Source organism: Dermacentor albipictus, chromosome 1 (assembly GCF_038994185.2).
Source record: "Dermacentor albipictus isolate Rhodes 1998 colony chromosome 1, USDA_Dalb.pri_finalv2, whole genome shotgun sequence".
Classification (NCBI taxonomy): domain Eukaryota; kingdom Metazoa; phylum Arthropoda; class Arachnida; order Ixodida; family Ixodidae; genus Dermacentor; species Dermacentor albipictus.
Genome location: NC_091821.1, coordinates 491,779,779 through 491,802,392, shown reverse-complemented (window position 1 = coordinate 491,802,392; position 22,614 = coordinate 491,779,779). Strand labels below are relative to the sequence as shown.

General features: G+C 44.6%; 1 protein-coding gene across 2 annotated transcripts in view; it reads right to left on the bottom strand.

Annotated features, from left to right (window-relative positions):
* The window catches only part of LOC139054876 (neprilysin-like), a 124,974-nt gene extending 109,406 nt beyond the window's left edge, over positions 1-15,568 (bottom strand). For both annotated transcript variants that reach the window (XM_070532557.1, XM_070532558.1), the window contains exons 1-2: positions 15,299-15,568; positions 8,190-8,355 (exon numbers count right to left, since the gene is read on the bottom strand). In XM_070532557.1, coding sequence (XP_070388658.1) covers positions 8,190-8,355; positions 15,299-15,529 — 397 coding nt within the window. In that variant the 5' untranslated portion in view covers positions 15,530-15,568. The remainder of the gene's footprint in view (positions 1-8,189; positions 8,356-15,298) is intronic.
* Between the last annotated feature and the right edge of the window lie 7,046 nt (positions 15,569-22,614).

Below are 22,614 nucleotides of genomic sequence, written 5' to 3'. Positions count from 1 at the left end.
TAAGAAAGCGGACAACAGTGCTTAGGAAACTTCTTTTGTAGAAGAGGCCATCACGAACACAAAAACCTCGGTTTGTTGTGGAGTCATGCGTAGCGCTGAAAAGTGGCTATAAGCAGTGGTCTTCTTGCTGCACATTTACAAAATTATCTTTATCAGGAAATTCTGGTGCCGTAGAAGTAATAAGGTGGTCAAAGTTATCCCCGTCGCAATGTATCGTGTTGAGTGGCATTCGCGAATAGCAGTCTGCACCGTCGTGACGGCGATCACTCTGGTATAAAACTGTGAAATTTCACTGCTGAAGACGTAGAGCTCAGGGCGTGAGACACCGAGAGGGATCACGAAGGTTGACAAGCCAGCAGAACGAATGATGATGCATGATGATTGGGAATGGGCGCCCGTACACATACGAGCGGAAACGTTGCACATCAAAAATGACCGCTAGGTATTGTTGCACCCAAACAGTCATATTGCGTTCAGGCTTAGTTAACGTGACACTCGCACAAGCAATCATGTGCTCGTTCCTTTCACATCGTTGAACGAGGACTCGAACAAGGCCCATGCCTCTCGCATGGATGTGGACCTCCGTCGGTGCGGTTGGGTCGAAATGCCGAAGGATGGGGCACGTCGTCAGTAGAAACTTCACTCGACAAAAAAGAAGCATGCACTTATGAGCAGTGTCCTTATGCGGAAGACAAGTCAGTGGATAGGGGACATAAGAAAAAGGGGGTTAAATCGGCGGAAAGAAGAGCAGACGCCTAGGAAACTACGAAGCAATTTAACAAACCCAGAAGGCTTGAGCGCTTGAACAACTGTTGTCCTGTGTGGATCAGGCCTGATAGCATCCTTGTCCAGAAGGTGGCCAAGTATCAACATCTGTCGCTCTCCAAAATGACATTTCCTAGAGTTGAATACTAGGCTGGCGTGTTTGATGCAGTGTAAAACAACTTCCAGGCGCCACTTGTGCTCTTAAAAAGTGCTTCCAATAATGACAATCTAGTCTAGGTAACACATGCAAATAGTTCATTTGAAGCCGTGAGATTCTGTTCATAAATTTTTCGAAAGTCGCGGGTGCGTTACAGATCCCAAAAGATATGATGTTGAACTGAAAAAGGTCGTCGGGGGTTACAAATTTGGTTTTTTTTTGTCCGCCGGGTGCATTGGGATTGGCCAGTACCCCGATCGCAGATCAACAGCAGGAAAGTACGGCTCCGAATGTATTTGTAGCATTTCGCGGACATCCTCGTGGATAATGTTGCACTCTGATGGTGATACTATATACGGTATTTGTCGAACAGGTTGCGCCGATCCCCTCCTAATTGCGTGCATGATTTGAGACGCAGGAGTCAACGGCGCGTTGTCCTCCTGAGTTAAATCTCATGTACCCAAATGCTTAGTTAGGACGTTCACTAATGTACGACGCTCATTCCTGCTGATCGACTTGCTGATTATATGAAGAAACTTTCAATCTTCTGAACAAGTCCCAACTCGTTTATGTGGAGCACCTGCGAGTATAGTGGCTGGCGTCGACTTGTGATCTTTCAAGACAGCAAGCTTCTTGCCATTGGGCGCCACTGCGTTTTCGCTCCAGGGGCTCACAATCCATAATTTAGAGTGCCGCCGAGCCACAGACAAAAAATAATGTAGTAGAAAGTATTCCTCGGGCCCGTCAAATGCGCAAGCGTAGAAAGCCTGATGACTGTTACTAACACAGTCCACCAGAACACACACAGCTAACAAAGGAACCACGAGAGTGTCTTCACAAGCATGAAATGCGCCGTCCTCGCTCGAAGCATCCTCTCTGACCTCGTAAGAAATGTCGCCACTTGCAAACATCTCTCACGTTCGGCAATCAACTGTGGTAACGCAAATCTGTAGGAAATCAACACCTAATACATCATGTGAAGATCGGAGAAGAATTGTAATTTCAGTCGATAAAACTTGAACACACTGTAAGACTTGCGCAGTTCAAAGAACAAAAGGCGGCAAGGAATCCCAGCTATGCCTAAAAGATTTTCAACATGGTTCCATTGAAATACCACTTTGCGTTCTAATACCCTTTTAAAAGCAAATTTCATCACAGAAACAACAGAACCAGTGTGAACTAACGCCAATGCAGACACATCTCCAACAAGGGTTTCCACTTTTTTCTTCAATATAAACACAGGCGGAGGCATATATTTCAGATGCATATCTCGAACGAGCTCACCTTCATTAGCCGCGCTCTCCTGGTTCGCGGCAGAGGTGAACTTAAACGACGCTATGGTGAAGCAAACCGGTGCAGTAAAAGAACAGGTGGTGCAGTCACGCTATGGTCGAAAGCGGGGGAGCGGGTTCCGGAAGTTTCCTTGCTAAAAGTTGCTGGTAGAAGGCGATTGCGTCATTGAAAGCCATTGAGTGTTGGGCTCTGGGGCTGCAAGTTGATCATACCGAGGCTATTGGCGATCAGGACCGAAACGTGATATGTTGCCAAGAATGCTGCGGACATAACACGTAAGGAGGAGAAGGTCACTGCTGTAGTCCTCAGAATAGTCAGGCAATACCGCATGCCTCGCACGAGTGACTGGGTCGTAACGTGGAGCACTGCCACTAGTGGGACGTCCGAGGAATGGGCGTAATGAGAGCGATGTTCAAATAGTGTACTTGAACGGTATTTGGTTCTCGATGCCGGTGCATGCTGGTACTCGGATACATCCGCGATCTTGATAGATGGATGCCACCCAGTCGAAGGTGGAGAAGTGGCGGGGCTTGTGAAAAGGACGCGTAAGAGACACCAAGCAGACTACTTGCCGTATCGTTGTGCCTGCATAACTCTTCGAGGACGATGTGTCTTATGATGGATGCCAGGTCAAATGAAAAGCTGATGTCGATACGGGCCACAGTGGTAACACTGGCCAATTGGCCAAATTTTTGTGTTATTTCGCGCTTCTTCAGTAACTCGAACGTGCGGCAGTGCTTAATGACGTCAGAAATTGAAGCGAAACTGTCCTTGCCGGAGAGAAAATTCTACAAATTCTCTGCTATCCCCTTAAGCAGGTGCCCTACTTTGTTTTCCTCGGGCATTATTGCGTCGGCTTACTTGCACTATTTCAATATCTCCTCAATGTAGGCAGTGCAAGCTTCAGCTGATATCTGTGGTCTCTATGCCAGGGTGTGTTTTGCGGGTTTTTTTTCGTCTGACTCAGCGGAGCATTTCTTGCGCTGTACGACGAAACGAGCCCAGGTCCTTAATAATTCTTCATTATCTTGTAACTACCTCGGGGCAGTGCCAGTAGATGCGAAGACAATAATGGTGACTCGGTTGGTAATGCCCCAGTCGTTGGTCTTGCTCATACGTTGATAATGCCTGAGCCGCTCTTCCACATCTTCTCTTCCTTTCCCGGCGAAAACACAAGGCTCTCGTTAGTAGCGCCACGTACGAGTAGGCATTGATCCTGGAGCGGCAGGCATCGGACCTTGAGCGTCTCCGTAGTTAGACATGTTAGCAGATAAAGATGGAAGTCCGGCAAGGCGGTGACTCTGGCGAAGAATAAATGTTGAGGGTCTGTCGATACTCCAATGACCACGAACTTTACTTCAATGGCGATGAAAGAAACAGAGCTTACATAAAACGATTCAAGGCGAGGCTAAGGCGGGACAAAGCGTCTTTCTTCTTTCTCGAATTTTCCGCTCACACTTTTTCCACTCATGAGGCAACATTTACCTTAATAATATCTTCGCTGGGGGCCAGCTGCCGTACTTTCCTGATCCAATATTTCTACAGTACAAATATCCCTTAAGTTACTAGAGGGCCAGTTTGCGCCATGTTTTTCTATTGAGAGTGGTTGATGACTCAGAATATAAATAATGCGGCTCTAAGGCACCTTTGAGATGTACTGTAGCTTTCTACATCCAAAACGGATATCGATGCCATTTCAGAGAAGATGGCAACTTGAACGGCGGGCATATTTTTCATTATTGTGTCGTTGGTGTTTATAGCTTCTGGCTTTGGAATGGATATGCATATCACTCACATTCCCAGTCTGTTCGATTCCACCACGTACGCCTTGACAGTAGCGGCTCTACTGAAATTCCACGGATTAATAGGCCTGTGGGGCTCGCCGGTACGGGACGCAAACTCCGCAGGGAACTTTAGAATCTTTCCCTGATCTCTTTCACTTAGTTTGACGGAATTTTTTTCCACTTCACTGCGTTTTCTTTTATACATGACAGCGTGATTATGGAATTCGACCATATTGTGCAGTGGCTTTCAAATACAATGAGAACAGCTGAGACGTAATTCGGCAGAATTGCTTCATTAAGACTCCTAGAAGATGCAGTAGTGGCTGCTTCGTTGCCTTGGTAGGTTTCACACCTGCTTTTGAGATCAACTCACGCTTCGCTGAGCAACTCGGTACTACATATAGGGCTCCACCACACGTCAAAGGAATTGCGTCACAAAATACGCGAACCTCTAGCACTCTGGGCAATTCGGTTCCTCTTCCAAGATAACTTGATATGGAAAGATACTATAAGGCTTGTGGATGCCGCACTTATTCATATAATGCTTCTTGAATGTCTTGAGGTAGTTGCTGGTTGGAGCCTAACACACCTGTTCATAACTTCTTTTAGGTGCTGATCACAAGTGAATGGCGCAACAAAGACTTTTGAGTCGAATTTCTATGGAGCACCCTGCGTGCCGATTGATGTCAGATTTTTCTATCATAAATTTCCGAAGGCTCATCCAAGAAACGCAAAATACATCATATGATTACAAGTATTTTCACGCTTTTCTCGTGGGCCACAGCAAGTTGCACTTCTTTAACTTCAACATCTTTATTCCACACTTGTTCCTTTTACACAGAAAGTGGGTAAATGTTTGGACAGGAACAGAAAGCTGCGGCAAAGTAGCTTGAATAGGAAGCTGGAAAGTTCATTGCCTGCTGCCTTTTTCTCATGCTATGATGTATAATCCAGGTCATATGAGTTGGCCGCATATTTGCGTAGCGCCATTCCTGCTTCCTCCAGAATCTCGTTCGCTTCTCAGCCTATTTGAAGTGCTTCTTTGTCTGAGTTTGTTTCGTCTGCTACATAATCCATGTTCAATGACTCTCGCAGAAGATTGAGTGCACTTGCCTTGATGCCAGGTATGGTATTTAGAAGGTAGAGTATGGAGTTGCCATCAGGAGGAAGGGGCTTCATGCTGCTCTGAATGCATTCACGCCATTCGCCATTCCTGAACCTGTTTCGAGCAATATGCAGTATTTTTCTAGAAATCACAGTAATCGAACGCCGTTTTTCTCTAACCATGCGATTGAGATTCGAATGAATGCGCATTCTCGATGTCAGCTAGCAGACCTATGCGGCGCGTTCTCAAGCATCGCCATAGGTTCTGAAGCCAGAACCGTCGCCATAGGTTGGTCACAAGTCAGCTAAGTGAAACTCACTCAAGGTCACCGACAAAATGTATTTTGTGCTTAAGGTTCACTCAGTTTCATAAAGTCTGCTGAGCTTGGCGCACTCGGATTGAAACTTACGAAAATTCTACTTAGCCGGACTGACTCGTATTCAGGCTCACCGAGTGACTCTGAGTGAGTCTGAGTCAGAGTCTGAGTGAATGTGACCGATTCTGCTCATGGGTGAGTTCGTCAACCAATGGGTAGAATTGACACTAGTGAAACCTTTCATATAAATAACAAAGATGATTCTTGCGTTCAAAGCAGTTCGTTGGCATTGCTTCCATCTTTCTTTCCAATGGCGAACTAAATTTTTTTCATTTATTTTATTTCCGCCATATTGTTTTTCCGCCAATACTGTAATATGAATATGAGGCACACCGCATTGAAGGGTTCCGGATTTATTTCGACGACCTGTGGTAAGCCGCACCTAATGGATAACACACGGGCGTTTTTGCACTAAACCTCGTAATGTCAGTTTTTACAGACTGCCCTGTGACAGCTTGTCTTCGTGTACCGCGCTTTGGTTTTAATATACATTTGTTGCCTCCTGAAATACATTCAGATGCAAGTTGGCGCTTGATTGTGTCCCCTTCTTTTTGTCCTGTGTTTTGACTTTGCTTTGACTTACTTGTACTAGCTATAAATACGGGATGGGGCCAGTACATGTACCGACATCATCATCATCATCATCATTAACAGGCTCTTTATTTCCACTGCAGGACGAAGGCCTCTCCCTGCGATCTTCAATTATCTCAGTCCTGCGCCAGTCGATTCCAAATAGTGCCCGCGAAGTTCCGAATTTCATCGTTCCACCTGACCTTCGGCTGTCCTCGACTGCGTTTCCCTTCTCTTGGTGCCCATTCCGTAACCCTAATTGTCTAACGGTTATCTAACCGGTGCATCACATGACCTGCCCAGCTCCATGTTTCTCTTGATGTTAATTAGAATATCGTCTATACCCGTTTGCTCTGATCCAAACCACTCTCTTTCTGTTAGTTTTTTAACGTTATGCCGAGCAATCTTCCTTCCATTGCTCTTCGCGCTGTCCTTAACTTGTTCTCAAGCTTCTTTGTCAGTCTCCAAGTCTCTGCCCCATTTGTAAGCACTGGTAAAATGCACTGATTGTACAGCGTCAGTTTCAATGATAATGTTAAGCTTCCACTGAGCAGCTGACAACGTCTGCCGTATGCGATACAACCCATTTTTATTCTGCTATGAATGTCCTTCTCATGATCAGGGTTCCCTGTGATTATTTGACATAGCTAAACGTACATGATTATATTGGGCTTAGTGTTACACATACGAACGATAGGGACAGCACGCGGACGTACGTTGCGCAAACTAGCAACGGTTTAATACTGTTAAAGAACGCGCTTATATAGAACTAAGTGTGGCGCGGGAGGGGGGGGGGGTTGGGGAAGGGGAGCTATAGACGGATATGACAAGGTGACGATAGTTGATGATACTTTGGGCCGGCAACACATCGTTCACTTGCACCTGTTCGCCCTGGCAATATCGACCTCTGCTTCCATAAGCGCGATGGGCGGATTGCTTACGGACATAATCGTACGCAATATAATAATGAACGTCCACAAACTAGCCCGGTTGATTGCTTTACTAAAAGGTAAACGTACTCTTTCACAGACTCTAGAGGCTGACTGGCGATCCTGAACTCTTGTTCCTTTGCCCAGCTATTCATCATCACTCTCTGTTAAGGTCCTCAATCATTTGTTGTTTTCGTACTGTAACTCGCACCGACCTAAAGAACTTCAAAATGGTTTTACCGTTTGGGGTCTTGTGAAAGTGGCACAAAGTTAAAAACTTTTTTACACTGTGTTGTTTCCGTGTTCTGGCACATTTTAGTTATTATTGTGCGTCATGCCGTTCAGACAGGCTTCCGTCACACACCCGACTTCTCAAATATGTATGCACCAACATGCCCAACATATCACTCTACTAAGCCAGTAGCGAAGCACCGGAATGGCATGGAGATAATTTTCGCTACCGTAGGCAGACAATTTTATGGTCCTAAGAATTTTTTTTGTTAGCACAATACTGGGTCATATTACTTTGGCGTTTAGAAAACAAGCTGAACTATGTAGGCGCAGTGTTTCAGTAAACAAAAGTTGCAGCCTCATGCGCGCGACTTTTTTCTGTAGACTGGTTCTCCGACTCACTTTCTATGGCTGGAGTGCATTGTTTCTGCGAAGGCCATCTACATTTTTAGGCATGCGCAGTGCTTTTTAGTCAATGTGTTGACGAGTATCGCGTACATCCTAACGTCTTTGGGTGCACTGCGAAGCCGCACATTAATCGCGTTTCCGCTTCCAAAACCAATTCCCAGAGGTTGGTGCCGCATTTATGCAATAACGCTACTCGAGTTTAGATCAGTTATCTTATGTGTTACGTGGAGTCCTGGACCCAACGCAGGTTCCGCGAATAAGACGCTAATTTCTGCGTTATTTTTCATTTACACTACAATCGGCATTCCTATCATTGGCATACCTAGTGAAGGATAACACGATATTTAGAGCGACAGCTTCGATACTCAATAATATGGTCTCGTACTTTTCATGCATATGGTCACTTTCGCATGTGGCATATGGGGACATGGTCAGTTTTAAAATTTCAAGGGCATCTCTTGCTATTCCCACGCGAATAGATTTGAAATGTTCCCAGCGATAAGTCATAGTGCCTTTACACTTGCAATATCCACTTCAATGTCGTAATGTTGGCTGAAAAAGAAGCACTGACCTTCGCCCATCGCTGTCTGGAGCTCGCTGGCCACAGTGGCTACCTTATGTTTTTCAAGATGCGTGTACTCCTTGAGTATGTCAGAAAAATAAGTGGCGCCGTACTCAGGATCTTCGAAAGGGTTCCAGTCCAACAAGTATACAGTGGTCTTTTTATCAAGTGCTATCTGAAAGGGAACAATCATTTACGTGGTGGCCCTATGCGTCTACAGTTTTACTGACTAAGTAGCGATAACACAACCACATGTTCTTTAAATGACATACCAGTTCGTCGAATATGCGCAATAGGAAACAATGGTGGTTCTATGTAAAAAAGATTACCTCTTAATAAGCAATGAACATTTAAGTGTTCTCAGTGCAACTTAAAACAACATAAAACGGAAATATGGAAGCGGCGTGAGGGTTCAGTTGAATGACTATTTTAGGTTGTTTATTGGCAGAAAAAAAAACTGCACGTTAAAAGAGGACGTGCTCAAAGAAGGCGTCTGGGCATTCTGAAGTAGAACTTATCAGCTTGAATGAAACTATCCTTACTCCCATAGTTTATGAAACGATGCGAGACATTGTAAAAGCTTCCATAACAATACGCCTTTCAATTCTTTTCCTCATTCCACCTAAGGTTTTTATAGTTATGATTTAAGATTTAGCAAAAATAAGTTAGGCTGCGATTTTGTTCGCCATGTGAAACACATCGTTTTTCGCGTGTTAAGCCTATGCTATTGAGAAAGGTTTTCTTCACCACGTATCCGACTTTCATAACAGATATCATACAAGACGTCGTTTTTGTAGAAAACTGTTGTGATGGGGCTACTCTCGGGACATCCAAAGAAAACAAAAGCTCGCACAAACACCATTAATGATTAGGAATACTGTCCGAATAGATGAGAAGGTACCGCACCGATATTCTTAGAGTGTGCCGGAACCGGAACAAAACTTGAACTGAATAAATGATAATTATCGGTTCGGAATTCAATGCCACGATATTATAGCGTCCCTAGTCGCCTGGAACGTTTCCAGATCTAGAATGCTTTCTACTCAGCACAGAAAAATTTATACATGAGGTGCTATATTTAGGGAACGAAACCGTTTGGATATTTCTCAATTAGCTTCACAATTTAGCCATGGCTTTTAATCAATAATTAAACAGCAAATCGCAAATTTTTTTTAGTATTTGTGACATAAGCACTTCTTTAGAGTCATACGCACTCTTAAAGAATATAATTTACACGCCGACAGTGATGTGCGTGCCCGGACATCGAGCTGCATTTAGGGGGAAAATCACATACTTTACACAAACCTACCACTGGATGCGCGATCAACTAGGCAAATCTTGCGTCTGTTAAAATAAGGAACAGTTTCGCCCGGAGGGTGACGCACGTGATTGCGATAGTAAGGTTTTGTTGCTTCGCTGAAACTCGGGCGGTGTTCTAACAAAACGCGCGAACAGGGAATGCAAGACCACTCTCAATGCGCATTTTGGCCAATTTCGTGTAGCCTATATGAGGAGTCTCGTAGCGCTGCGTTCATGACGAGTGCCACTAGTGTCTGCGCAGGCGTCGCACCTCTGTGGTCAATGAGATGAGAGCGAAGGAAAAGCACAGGAGTTTCTTGAAGTTTGCCGAGTGTTTCCCTCGGGCAACTGTGCACCCAACTGTACAACCACAAACTGGACGCCACCGAAGCTCCGCTGCAAATTCGAGTGAGCAGATAACGACAGTGTGTGCGCTTGAACACATTCTTTCTGCAGCCAAACGAGACCTTCTTTGGATGCCTTATAGTACTCACGAGGGAGCCACGCATCGGTACTGTATGTCATGACAGCAAAGCGGAAACAGCGACAGCAAGCATGGCGCCTCCAGCGCCCACATAATTGCTTTCGTGATAAAAATAATTATCTTGAACGGCCCGTACGTCACCGTGCTGGCGAAGAGCGCCATTTGGCAAATGGAGCTGGGCGTTCAGAGCAATGCTGAAATTACAACACGATGTAAGTGACAGATGCTGCCGCGCTTCCTCTGGTTCCATGGAAGGCCAAATGAATTGTGTCACTCTTTGCGAATAGATACTTGCGCTATGCCTTCGCGGATAAGTTATCTTGGTTTTATGGGAAACAGTGCGAATCACTGGTTTAACTCGCACCCCTAGGAATGCTTGCTACCTGGATCTCCTGGTGGACGTCATTATTAAGCGTACGCTATTCCATCAACGGTTTCAATACGTTTTCATTCTATCACAAGTGGTGTTCCAAGTGGACGCTTATGACGTTTTACCTGCTGCCGCAACCGCTTCGACCGCATGCACATTTTAACAAAAGAGGGCTCCCCTGCTGGCGCATGAACTGCAGCAGAAGGTCCCCCGACTGGCGTATGCGGACAACATGGTGCTACTAGCGGGCAATCCATGAGATTCACACACACTTGCGAATATGTATGCCAATGCGGCGACAAATCTGAGCTTTAAGCTTAGCAGGGAAAAATCGGGAATTATGATCTTTACTGCAGAAACGAGTAATTACGTGGTGTCAGTTGAGCAGCAAGCCATATATTGCGAAGCAATGTAAATACTACGGCGTATACATAAATAAAGGGAAGAATTACTCAACCACCCAATAAGATAATCTAAATATAAAGGGAAGCGGAATGGAGCAATAGTTGAACAGCGCACTTTGGGGCGACAATAGAATTGAGGTGGTGCGCGGAATCTGGAAAGAAGTAATGGTGCCAGCGCTAGCGTTCCCGAATGCCATTCTGTTCTTAAAAACGGATAACTTGTCAGTGCTGGCAGTTAAACGAAGATCGGTAGATCCGTTGGCTTTGGGTGCCAAAGGTAAAACCACAACAAAGGCACTGCAGGCGTCTGAGAAGCGCAGAGTTAAGTTAGTTTTGAGGAAAGACTCAGGAACGTGGAACCAAATAAATGGGCACCTAAAGAGCACAAGCAAGTGTACCTGAAAGGCCTGGACAAAGAGTGCAGGAAGAAAGTCAAGAAAATTGGCAATCATGTACAGGCTACTTGAAAGTGTAGACAACCAGGGGTCATCAGAAAGAAAGACAGAGAAAAAGAGACAGCGAGGGGGATGCGAGGAATGGAAACAAAACGAGCGTGGAGACTTGCAAGAATGGGAAAAAGAATTTAGAAGGAAAAATGTGCACGACGATACGAAGAGAGCTCTTTGTTGTTTGAGGCTGGAGTCGATCACCTAAGGACAAAACATACCGGAGCAAATACTCGCAACTAGATGAGGCATGCGTACGCTGGAGCAAAATTCCAGACGCAACTCAGCACATCCTGAAATAATGCCAAGGGATTCACCAAGTGAAACGCGCAGGTAACTTCCACATTCCAGAAGTGCTTAAATTTAAAGCGGATGGAAGCATCAACCGGTCAACAGCCGGATAAGTAAAAGACGTTTAAAGTATTGGAGGGAGAAAAGCAGCAAGGTGATTCATAGGACCAGATCCGTTAGAGGCATAGGTAGCGTTGCAAGGATAAATGAAGAAGTTTTGAGGAAGACAAGGAAATAATAAAGAGACATAGAGAAGAATGCTATAATAAAACGCATGCATATAATACCGGACAAATAAAGCAAGCTAGTTGACTCTTTGTCACCGCCATGTTTCAAAGGGGATGCCAATAAGTCTGTACCAATTTCGAAACCAGATACATCCAAAAGTTACTGTTAACGCGATACCTGGCTTAATGAGTAATGAAAAAATTAAAAACGACATATGAGCAACGAAACCCCCCTTGAAGTTCCCCAAGTAGCCTGAGGCCCTTCACGAATTTCGATGGCGCCTGCTCGGGAGCATATAGTTCGGTTTTAACAAATAGAGATATACTGCTTGCATTTTAACGCTCTGCGACACTTTTAAAGTACCAGTGTTCTTCTTAAATGGCATTTCTCACTTTTATCTATTTATGGGACCACACAGTCCTCTACCGATCGCAGAACGAATCATGCCTGCACCTTGTGGCATTGAAATGTTACAGGCTCCTTTGTAGCGTGCACCGTACTTTACGAAACCGAAAATGACTAATTTCGTTCCCACTTTTTTCTCTTGAAAATAGTGTTACGTAAGTTAACCATACTTGCTCCTCAAATGAATTATATGTTCTACAAACGCAATATATTTAGAATATTTCGCGAGTATTTTGGTTAATGTTCACACAACGGGGCGCAACGTGACTTGCGGTGGAACCCAGGGCCCGTTTCAAAGGGGACGCTCGCAGCATCAATCCAACCATCCATTCATTGCGACACCGGCAGAAAGCAGCCGTGTTTCAGAAGCGCTGGAATTCAAAGCGGACGGGAACCTTTATTGGTCAGCAGTGGAGATAAGCAAGAGAGAATTAGGGCATTGGTAAAAAAAAAAGCCCGCCCCCATTCCACTCTGTGAAAGTGGATGTACAGCGAAGCTGGTGCGGACGTTAGGCGGCTAGAACCGCAGCGAATGACGTGAAACGAAGTCACCCAAGCACCACCACCCCAAGCGACGTACGTCACGCGTGCATGCACGTGCTGCGAAGGTGCAGCATACGTACATCCTCACTTTTCTAGGCGGTCTACCAAGCGCAGGTGCGGCATAGAATTCGTAAAGTACGACGTACTGAAAACCCATAGAGATGACAGCACCGGATTCTGATTCGAATATACGAGGAAACGTAACCCTATTACACGGAAACTTAAACACACACCCGCTTTTCCAGCCACCGGTTTTTGGGACACGAAAAATCCAGACAAATTAGAGAATAGCAGCTTCGCTGCAATGAAGATTCATAGAACCAGGCGTCCTTACATGTAGAGGTAACTATATAATTTAGAGATCAAGATTTATTGAGGAAAAAATAACCCATGGAAACAGAGCCAAAATAGTAGACTGCGACACATGAGGTAGAACCTGATCAGAACAGGCAGGCTGGCTGAGCACATGTTGCTGCCCATTTTACAGAGAATGCAAATAAAAGATACATCATCATCATCATTGGCAAAAGCTCCAAAAACATGTACGAGCGCCTGACAATCCTCATGTTTGGCCTCTTTGATGTTGCCTGCCCCTACAACAGCGGAAGCCATGCAACTTTAGATGTCGTAAGGCCAATCGAAATGAAGTCTGCTCTACTCAGTGTTCAAGCTTGACATGGTAAGGCCCATTCTCTCCGAATGAAGGCATCTTGCCATTTCTCTCATGGACTAACGTAAGCCAGAAAAAAAATGGCAGCTTATAAGCGGGTAAAACAGAACAAGGAGAATGGTCACGGACAGCTTTGCTAGAAGACTGGAGCGCATTAGTCCGCTAATACTTTCTTTTCGCGACACTTATAATCATTTCTGTTGTTATTTTCTGATTTGGTGGTACACTAACATGAATGATATATTATTCAATGAAGATCTTCCCTGAAATTTTGCAGACTGTTTTATTTACCTATATATGCATGCAATGAACTAGCAGTATTGAATTCCACTTGCTAAAAGATAGTTTCTCTATGTTTTTCGTTTATTTGATTTTTAAATACGTATCACATGTTTTTGTCAATGTTATTTCATTGCAGAGTTCACAGGTTGCCCTACATAAATTCCATAGCAGTATGGAATACAGCAACTGCTTTCTGAGCTTCAAATTCGGGCGTGAGAGGAAAACTTGGCGCTGTATTAGGAAAGACATTGGACTCAAAATTACATAATTATTCCTTTCCTATTTTTCTACATATCGTTACAATTAGAACGGTTCTTCTAGCAAGGAAAATCAGACCCGAATTTTATAGCCGAAGCCAAAACCTTTTGTCTGAACAGTGTATTCATACCTTAAGAACGGGAAAAATTGATCTGCAAAAGTTTTGAGAACGTTTTGTGTGCGACAACAAAGCAGGTTAAACAATATCCAGTCTTTAAAACAAAGCTAGAGGCGAATGCTCTCCAGTACATCCACAAAAAATCCTAAGCTACGTTCTTTCTAATGCAACCAATTACAACGATATAACGGAAGATACAGTTTCAAAGGGGCGTGTATGTGTATAAGTTGGAGTATTTTTTTTTTTAGTGCACCGGTTAAGCAACTGACGGGGAAGCTTTCTGTTTTGGTAATGAGTAGCCAGAAGTTACTGCTTTTAGCAGAGCAACATTAGTTGGTTTACTTTCGTGCTTCTGGATGCAAGTAATATACCGACTTCTTGCAGTGTACGGTAGGGCTTTACCTGCAACACTGATACGAACAAACTACTTTTTTGCAACATACTAGGAGTTTCACAGGTCCATTACTATCTGCTCCAAATTGTACTTTGTGACATTAGCAGTAGGCTTTGAGGCTATAGTTTTTGACTTCCAATGCCCAGCTATAACAAACGCAGCTTTTTAGTCATCTACAGTGTTGAGTTTACATCTCGCCGTAATACCTTGTAGGATTCCTCGTACAGGTTCATATAAGGATTATTGAAAGAAACAAGAAGAAATAACAATGAGTGAAGTACCATGGGAGTGATGAGCATAGCATAGGGATATATACAGTCATCGTGCAGGACGATTCAGATGGTCTGTTGGCGTTATTTATTGTGGTTTATTTCCGAATTTGTAAGCCGTCATATTTTGCAAAACGCACGCATGGACTCAGGCTCTGCGCACATGCCTGATAATTCTACAATCATTGCAATTTCTTGCAGCTATGCGTAATTGATTTCGTTGAAACGCTACATTTACGTAGTCACAAAGCCGTTTGAAGCCAGCAGCACGAAGATAGGACAATTCCGATTACTGTTCATCAATCGCACGTTATCTTAATCGTTATATAACGGCTGCTTCCCTGGCAGTGGCAACAGAGTTCACCCCAGCAACCTGTGGGATGAACTTTGCACTGTTCCAGTCTTTCACGCAACTCGTAATTGGCCGACAACGGTGACGATGTGGGCTGGTTGACAAAATCTTAAACGGGGTGTAACACAGGGGAAACACGAGAACAAAGGAAGGTACATTGTACGCACAGGGGCCTGTGCGTCCAAAGTGTCTTCCTTTGCTTTCTTGTTTCGAATCTGTCTTCCTTTGTCCTCGTGGCTCCCTGTGCTCAACCACGTTTAGTCGTGATTGGTATCGGCTTGTTCGCTGAGAAATTCATTCTTTACCTCCACCACAAAGTCATTAGGCTTGTCAGCAGGCACGTGGTACTGTCTACGGTCGTTGAGGGCGACGAAGGAGTGAATGTCGTAAATCGTGGAGAGGAAGACCATGAGATAGGGAAGGGAGTCGTAGATGTCTGCATAGCGCACACTGAAATCGATGCCCAAGAACTTAATGGAGTCCTTTACTGCAGTAGCGTCGTCGCGGTTGGCGCCATGATTGAATCGTATGCACATGTCTCTCACAAGGCCGGCTGCCTCAATCACTGACCCATGTGTCCGGTTCCGTCTGCGGAATTTCATCTGAACTTCCAGTTCCGAGAGTATCGCGTTTGCCACATGCAAATGGAGTTGTAAACAACGCTGATTCTGGCTTGTAATTACATTTCCGGCACGTAGAATGGTCAATGTAAACGCAACAAGTCGTTAGCCACTAACGGCACGCTTTATCATGGAAATGATAAATGAAAGGTACAATAAGAAAGCCTCGGTCCTTTCGTAGACGTGGTTTGAGAACAAAATCAATTTCTATTCGTAGCATACATTACGGCGGACATAAACATGAACATAACTCATATAAACGAGCTTTTTTATTTAATTGATAATCACGGTGGTGGATAAATATATGGAAGATTGCAAATATTATATGCCCCACTTAACGCCACAAGCCAAAACTAATGACACATTTGATTGCTTTTTTACAGCACTGCGACTCGTATCACAGCGATGCACAGCCTGCTCTTGATCAGAGCTTGAGATCGCGTTCCCGAACCGAAAATAAAGCCACTCCGCTAACAATTGGAGCGCGGAAGCACCAGCACATGACGTCTTAACCACTCCTCCTAAGACTCAGCGCTCGGAAGCACAGAGCTCATCGATCAGCTCAAGACTGTCCAGAGAGCCAACCGTCGCCGAAAGACTCTGTCTACCGGCCTCGACCTGGGTGGTACCGCTGGATTGATTTAGTTCTTTCTCCTCAGGATCTAAATAAAGTTCTCACTCACTCACTTGTTAAAGAACATGGTAGACCGACAAGGCACGCATACGCCGATGCGGACGCCGCGTTCACAAAAGAAGGGTTTGGGTGCAAGCTAGTTGGTACGGATCAGTCATCGCGCTCGTCCTGTGTCCTCCCTTGTTGGTGTCTTTTTTGGCGCTATTTTAAATATGAACGATCACAAAAGAAGTTGCAGAAGCCACGTATCTGAAACTAGGCCAAATCTTGGTCACGCTCTCAGGACCACGGGAAGTGCACCTGCGAGTGATGTCAGCTCGACCGCGGCACTCTCAAAGATCCAGCCGAATGATTTCCCAATGCGTAAATTTCGGCCGGCTTAATGTGAATTACATCACCGGAGCTCTTGGAAGCAACCAGAAGGATATTCCAGAAGGTGACCATATAAGCATGCTGTACAGCCTGGCACTGTCTTAATTAGGCTGCAGCCTAACAGGCACACTCCATAAGAGTCTTTGTGTGCCTATATGTTGGGCTTCATGTCGAAGAAAGAGGAGCTCCGGTTATGGCCATGAAGTGGATAGCCTACTGAAATGCTTGTCGGGTCGCTTTGCGGTATCCTGTAGTGTTCGCCGGCTGAATAATGATAATAAGATGACAAGGGTAATCTTCAATAGCCTGGCAAGAAAACGAGAATTCATGATCACCGATGAGCCGCTAAAGCCTGTGCAGGAGCACGTTTAACCAGGTCAATTACTCACACGGCACCCTGCTCACGAGAAGTAAATTTACAGAATGAATGAAATTGGGTTCTAGTGCACACGACAGACATTACAAAAACCTGACTGGGAGCCCACAACTGTCATGGAAGGAAGGGCGTGTATAATAAGATTTGGTTCGGGGAGCAGGTTTAATTCTGTGAGTCAGTGACGCCTCCGACAGCAGCAAGGAATGAACGGCAATGAACACCGCACAAAAATATATATTGAAACATACAAAATACAAGTACAAAGGCACAGGGCACTGGGGACAAGCAAGATCAAGCGCCCCTACACAGCGTTCAGAGCAACTGCCGCCACACACTCGTGGTTTGGCTGGTGCCGCGTCGTTCGGCGAACTATAAGGGAACGGAGGCGGGCTATCGAAGACTCAGGTTGGTCGACTGGTTGACGGGAGCGGAAGACGTGTCGATTAGAAGCCCCCTCGTGCGTTGGCGCCCAACCGAGTCCCTCCAACAGTGGTTCGCCTCCCGAACGCTGAAGTCAAACCCAATCCAACGCGTCTTCCTTGCTCCTCTTCTCAGAGCCGTCTGCTTACCGACGTGGGTGCTTCCCTTTCTCTGGGTAGCTTGAGCCACGCGTTATCTGTCGATTCGATGCGTGCTGTTTTGTGGCGCTTGCCTATTCGTAGTTTTCTTCTGGATTTATTATAATTTTTTCTACCCCTCGAGTACGCGCGCAGCGATGTGTCGTTTCTAGTGTGGACGATGCAGGCATCGCGGTGCACATGCTTCCGTGTTTTCGACGGAATATCGTCGTCGTCATCCAGGCGTCTCCTGGCGCTTCACCACAGAGCGCAACCACTGCAGTCCACCGGGGCTAACATATGGGGCAGAAATTTGGAGATTAACAAAGAAGCTCGAGGACAGCTTAAAGACCGCGCGAAGAGTGAAGAAACGTCAAACATTAGGCGTAACGCAAAGGCGGATTGGCGTTATTCCAGATGATGTTTAAAGCAAAAAATGGGGCTTGCAATGCTATGCTGTGCGTAGAGCGGATAAATGGTGTACCATTACAGTATACAGAGTTGGGGACAATGGAAGGGAAACACAGTAGTCGACTGCAGAAAATCGGGTGGGGTGGTGAATTTTGGAAATTTGCAGGCTCATGTACGAACTAGCTAGCGGATGACAAGGGTAATAGGGGATGGCCTGGAGGAGAGGCTTTCATCCTGTATTGAACATCGAAAATAGACTGCTGCTGCTGATGATGATAGCGCCATATATATATATATATATATATATACATATATATATACATAAACGAGATGAGAGGGGGTGAGAGAGATGAGAGCGTGTTTGTTGGCTTCTTATGATATATATATATATATATATATATATATATATATATATATATATATATATATATATATATATATATATTCATTGTCGTGTGCGCAGACAGCGAAGGGGGCTCAGCATGTTATTAGTATCTGTTACATAGAGTGTGGAACAGGAAGCAACTTGGTGGCGCATGGTGCCACAGGCACTTATTGCAATCGTTGGAATTTCATAGTGTGTGAGCAGAGCCGTAACCAGGTATTTCGGGAGGGTCTGTGATAGCCGCATCAACTGCCTCCTGGCTTGGGTATTCTTTTTAATATCGAGGACGCGGTCCGCTTGCGACGGCAAGCAACAGGTGTTAAAAGGACATTTTGTTTCACTAACAGTTGACACGTTCTAACAGACATGGCCTTTCAGAGAAATGTCAGCGAGAGATCCCGTTTGCTGAATGAATAAAAAAAATGCATATGAAACAGTGCAACCGATTTAAGTGAGGAAAATCTTTAATTTACAGCTGTTTGAAAAGCAAAGTGGTATCAAGGGAGCTGGGGTGCTGCAGGAGCATTTCGTCCTAACTGAAACCACTACGGACACATGTACTAATACCATTCACAGGCTAATATTCTGAGCTCTTTCACTTTAGAAGTGTTTCACTTCTAAATAAGAGCGCTGGGCTATCATTATAGCCCTCTGCGTACATTTGCGAGATCTTATGCACACTGTACAATATGTCCTAAGGTCAACCATGCTTCCGAAAATTATCCAATTTTTTGGCAAACACCTGAGGCTGCCGAACATCATGTCGCAAGCGGCTTTACAAAAGCGTCAACGTCACTGAATGCGATTGCGTCAAAGCTAAAGTGACAACGTTTCTCACCTTTTACCTGAGTAACAAGCGCGATAGCATTTCGAAATCGTATTGTTCCATATTTATTCAGACATCCATGCGAATTATCTTGTACGCCAAGATTATCGATTTCTGACTACGATAACAAGATATGCTGCTGCTGTCTGCCAGTGGTTGTTTACCTGTTGCCCTCTATAAAATCTACAGCGTTGCCTACATTCAATATAAGCACAAAAGCACGACTGCCTTTTTTCGTTCTTAAACGTGTCACCGACCTTCCTCTGTTTGAGCAGATCTTTAGCAAATTGCATGTGAAAGCACCGTTGAGCTTGTTCAAGTGCGTCACCTAATAAGTAGACACTACCTGCATTAAAAATCGGAACATTCATAACATCGCTAACTTTTTGATTATTTATGTTGCGAATAATATCGTAATCAAAACATTGAAGCCCAGCAGCGGCGAAATAGGATAACTGCATATTTACGGTAAAGCTGTCACGATCCACTCAAGAAAGCAATATGTACTGACTACTAAATTAAAGAAAAAGAACAAGCCCCTTATATCATGTTAACTTACTTGTTCCATTAAATATTTCACCGCGTTGAAGATAAAAACTGAGCATCTGTTTAGCTTAACCATATGAGAAGCCCGATGAAAAATGTATGTTTTTGGCGTTGCACTAGTCAACCTCTAGCACTTTCTCATAGGAAGTGCTTGAAAAGTTTTCATTTCCCAAATAGTGCCTGCAGGGTTAAGTTGACTCAATTTCCTCTTCCTACCAAATTATGTCGCCCCGCTGTAGTTCGAACCTTTCTGGAGCTTCGCGACGGCTGGCACTCCTTCGCAACCTTTCTAAACATTGATTTTTCTTGAGGAAACCGATTTCGCACATTCACTCAAGTTTGTCCGGTTACTCCAAACTCGTAAACACTCCTCAATTGTGAGTTTTTCAGTGCAGAATAGAAAAAAAAAACGACCAGAACGCAGGGCGATATACACTATTCCAGCTTATTGAATATTGCTGGGCTTGTTGAAAATTCTGATAAATAATGCATTTCCAGTGCTTTTGGAAGAGTATTTTAGAAATATTCATAAAGGAGAGCAAGAAATCCAGGATCCTGAAAACCTGTGTCTTCACCGTCCTGCTCCCTTTTATTCTCTGAAGCCTTTTTTTTCTAAATAAACGATAAAAATGCAGTATGTACGACACAAAGACAGTATTGACAGACACGAGAGGCTGACAGACACGAGAGGCTGCTTTCTGGCCAGTATTTTGGTGTAGATGTCGTAAATGGGGCGGCAAGTTTTGCCACCAAAAGCGCGTTTCATGAAATCCTTGGATTATTTATGAAATTGATTGCTTTGATTACATACAACAGGAAACCAAACATGGAGTGAAATAAGCGTAGCGCGAAAGGACCATATTGCGAGAAGTATTCCAGTTAAGCCGATCTTTCTTGGTGAAGGAACACCCTTGCACACTGCGAACGGGTTGGCCAGACGCACCGATCATTGCCTCCGACACAAACCACGAATGGCTTCTCGACTGCAGACGTGTGAATCTAATGGAGAATAAGGTTTTCGTCTACGAGTACAATTTCTCCGCCACTTATGCAATCAGCTGATTATGTCATGTATAACGCAGTGCAAACTGATTGCAGGTTGGAGACCTATAAAATAAGTTCCGCTAAACATGGTTATGTCACTGTTTGTCAAGAGCATCTGCCTTTGCAGCAAACGTGGTCAGGAAATGATGCCAGAGCGGCCGTCATGCATTAATCCAACAAAGCGACTGGAGCATCATGCAGGGCGCAGGAACGTGAACGAAGTTTCACGATGGTAATGTACAACTCTGTGTCGGTACAAGGGAGGCGTCGCTCTATTATGCATTTTCCCCAACAACATATAAAACCTATGAGGCACTGCGTTACTTTGCCTAAGAACGCTGAGCGAAAAGGGGCGATGCTTTATAGTGCTTGTGCAGACATTTGTGTCATTGTAGCAACAGTGGTAAAAAATTCCATTATTCCAGAGAACTACTCTTCTAACCGCGCAGATCAATTCTGCGGAATCTCGCAAGGTGGAACAAGTATCATGACAGGGTAAAAACTGCCACCCACCTGAATGTAGCACGTACCTACAAAGGAAACCCTTACGGGTTTCTGGGAAACAACGCTTGTTGTTGTCAATTAATTCACGCTCGCACTGCGGTCTGCTAGTCGCCTAGTTAGCTCAGATGGTAGAGCGACCGCCCTAAAGACGTTGGCTCCGGTTTCGAATCCCGGACCAGCACGAATTTTCCCCGCAACTGCGGAGCGTTCTTTCCGATAAGCCCGTCTGGGTTTCCTTCGTGCTACATTCGGGTGGATCACAATTTCTCCCCTTCATCTTCTAATTGCATAAGCTAATTTCTGCGGATATTTAAGTACGTTGACGTAGTAACGTTTCACGTGTGCCTAAATTTTGCAGATTATTCCGTAGCGTTGCTGCTTGCACATCTGCAGCATTTTCTTGCAACATCCACCATGACGCTTTAAGGCACTACATCATGGCGGAGAAAGTGGAGACAACTGTTTCTTACGGAATAATATTAGTCACAATAAGAGAGGAAGCATGGTATAGCTAATAAACTACCTTCTTTTTCATATTTCGCTCTTGAAACTAGTATACATTTCGGTACCCTTATTTCTCGAGGTATACGTGGCAAGCTTATGTGGTAGGCGTACATCACTGAGCAACGGACGTCCCAGCATGTTGCCGCACACGTATTCGTAGAAATCGTTGCACGGGTCGGCGTCTCTTCGAATCCATTGGCTCAGCCATGTAGACAGAGCGGTGCAGTCGTCGTTGTCACATTCGATATCTTCGAACGGAACCTTTATTTCCAAGGGCGTTGTCTCCGCAATGTTTTCATCGTCGGCGTGGGAAGACTGGAAGCGCAAACACAAATAGCGAAGAAGCAAAGCTTTAGCAAATAATATTCGCCACAGATGCCGTAATTACAGTGGCAAATTTGAAAGTGAAAAAAAAAAGCAGCGGCAAATATAACTCACCAGAAACACTTCACTCCAGCGTTTGAGTTATCCGTAAGGCTAGGATTGATTTATGGTCGACCAAGAAAAACGTGATTTCTTTGGCCAGTTGCCCACCTAATCCTATCTGTATTACTCAGTCCAATGATAACTAAGAAAACTAGAACGATTCACAATTATTTAGTAACGACACATACAGTTCAATTTATCCAGTGTCGTCAACTGCACGTAAAAGCTGGTAACTTGTGTTACCCTGCGCAACGATGCGCTAATTTGGCAAAACATACAAAAATCATGCATTGGCGCAGGCATGGCAGTGTAAACGTGTAGTTGTTTTTGTTGCCATCGAACAAATACCTCACCAGGGAAGCAAGAAAGTCGATAGCTTGGCCACTAGGTATTTGATTGAAGACAGCACACTATTT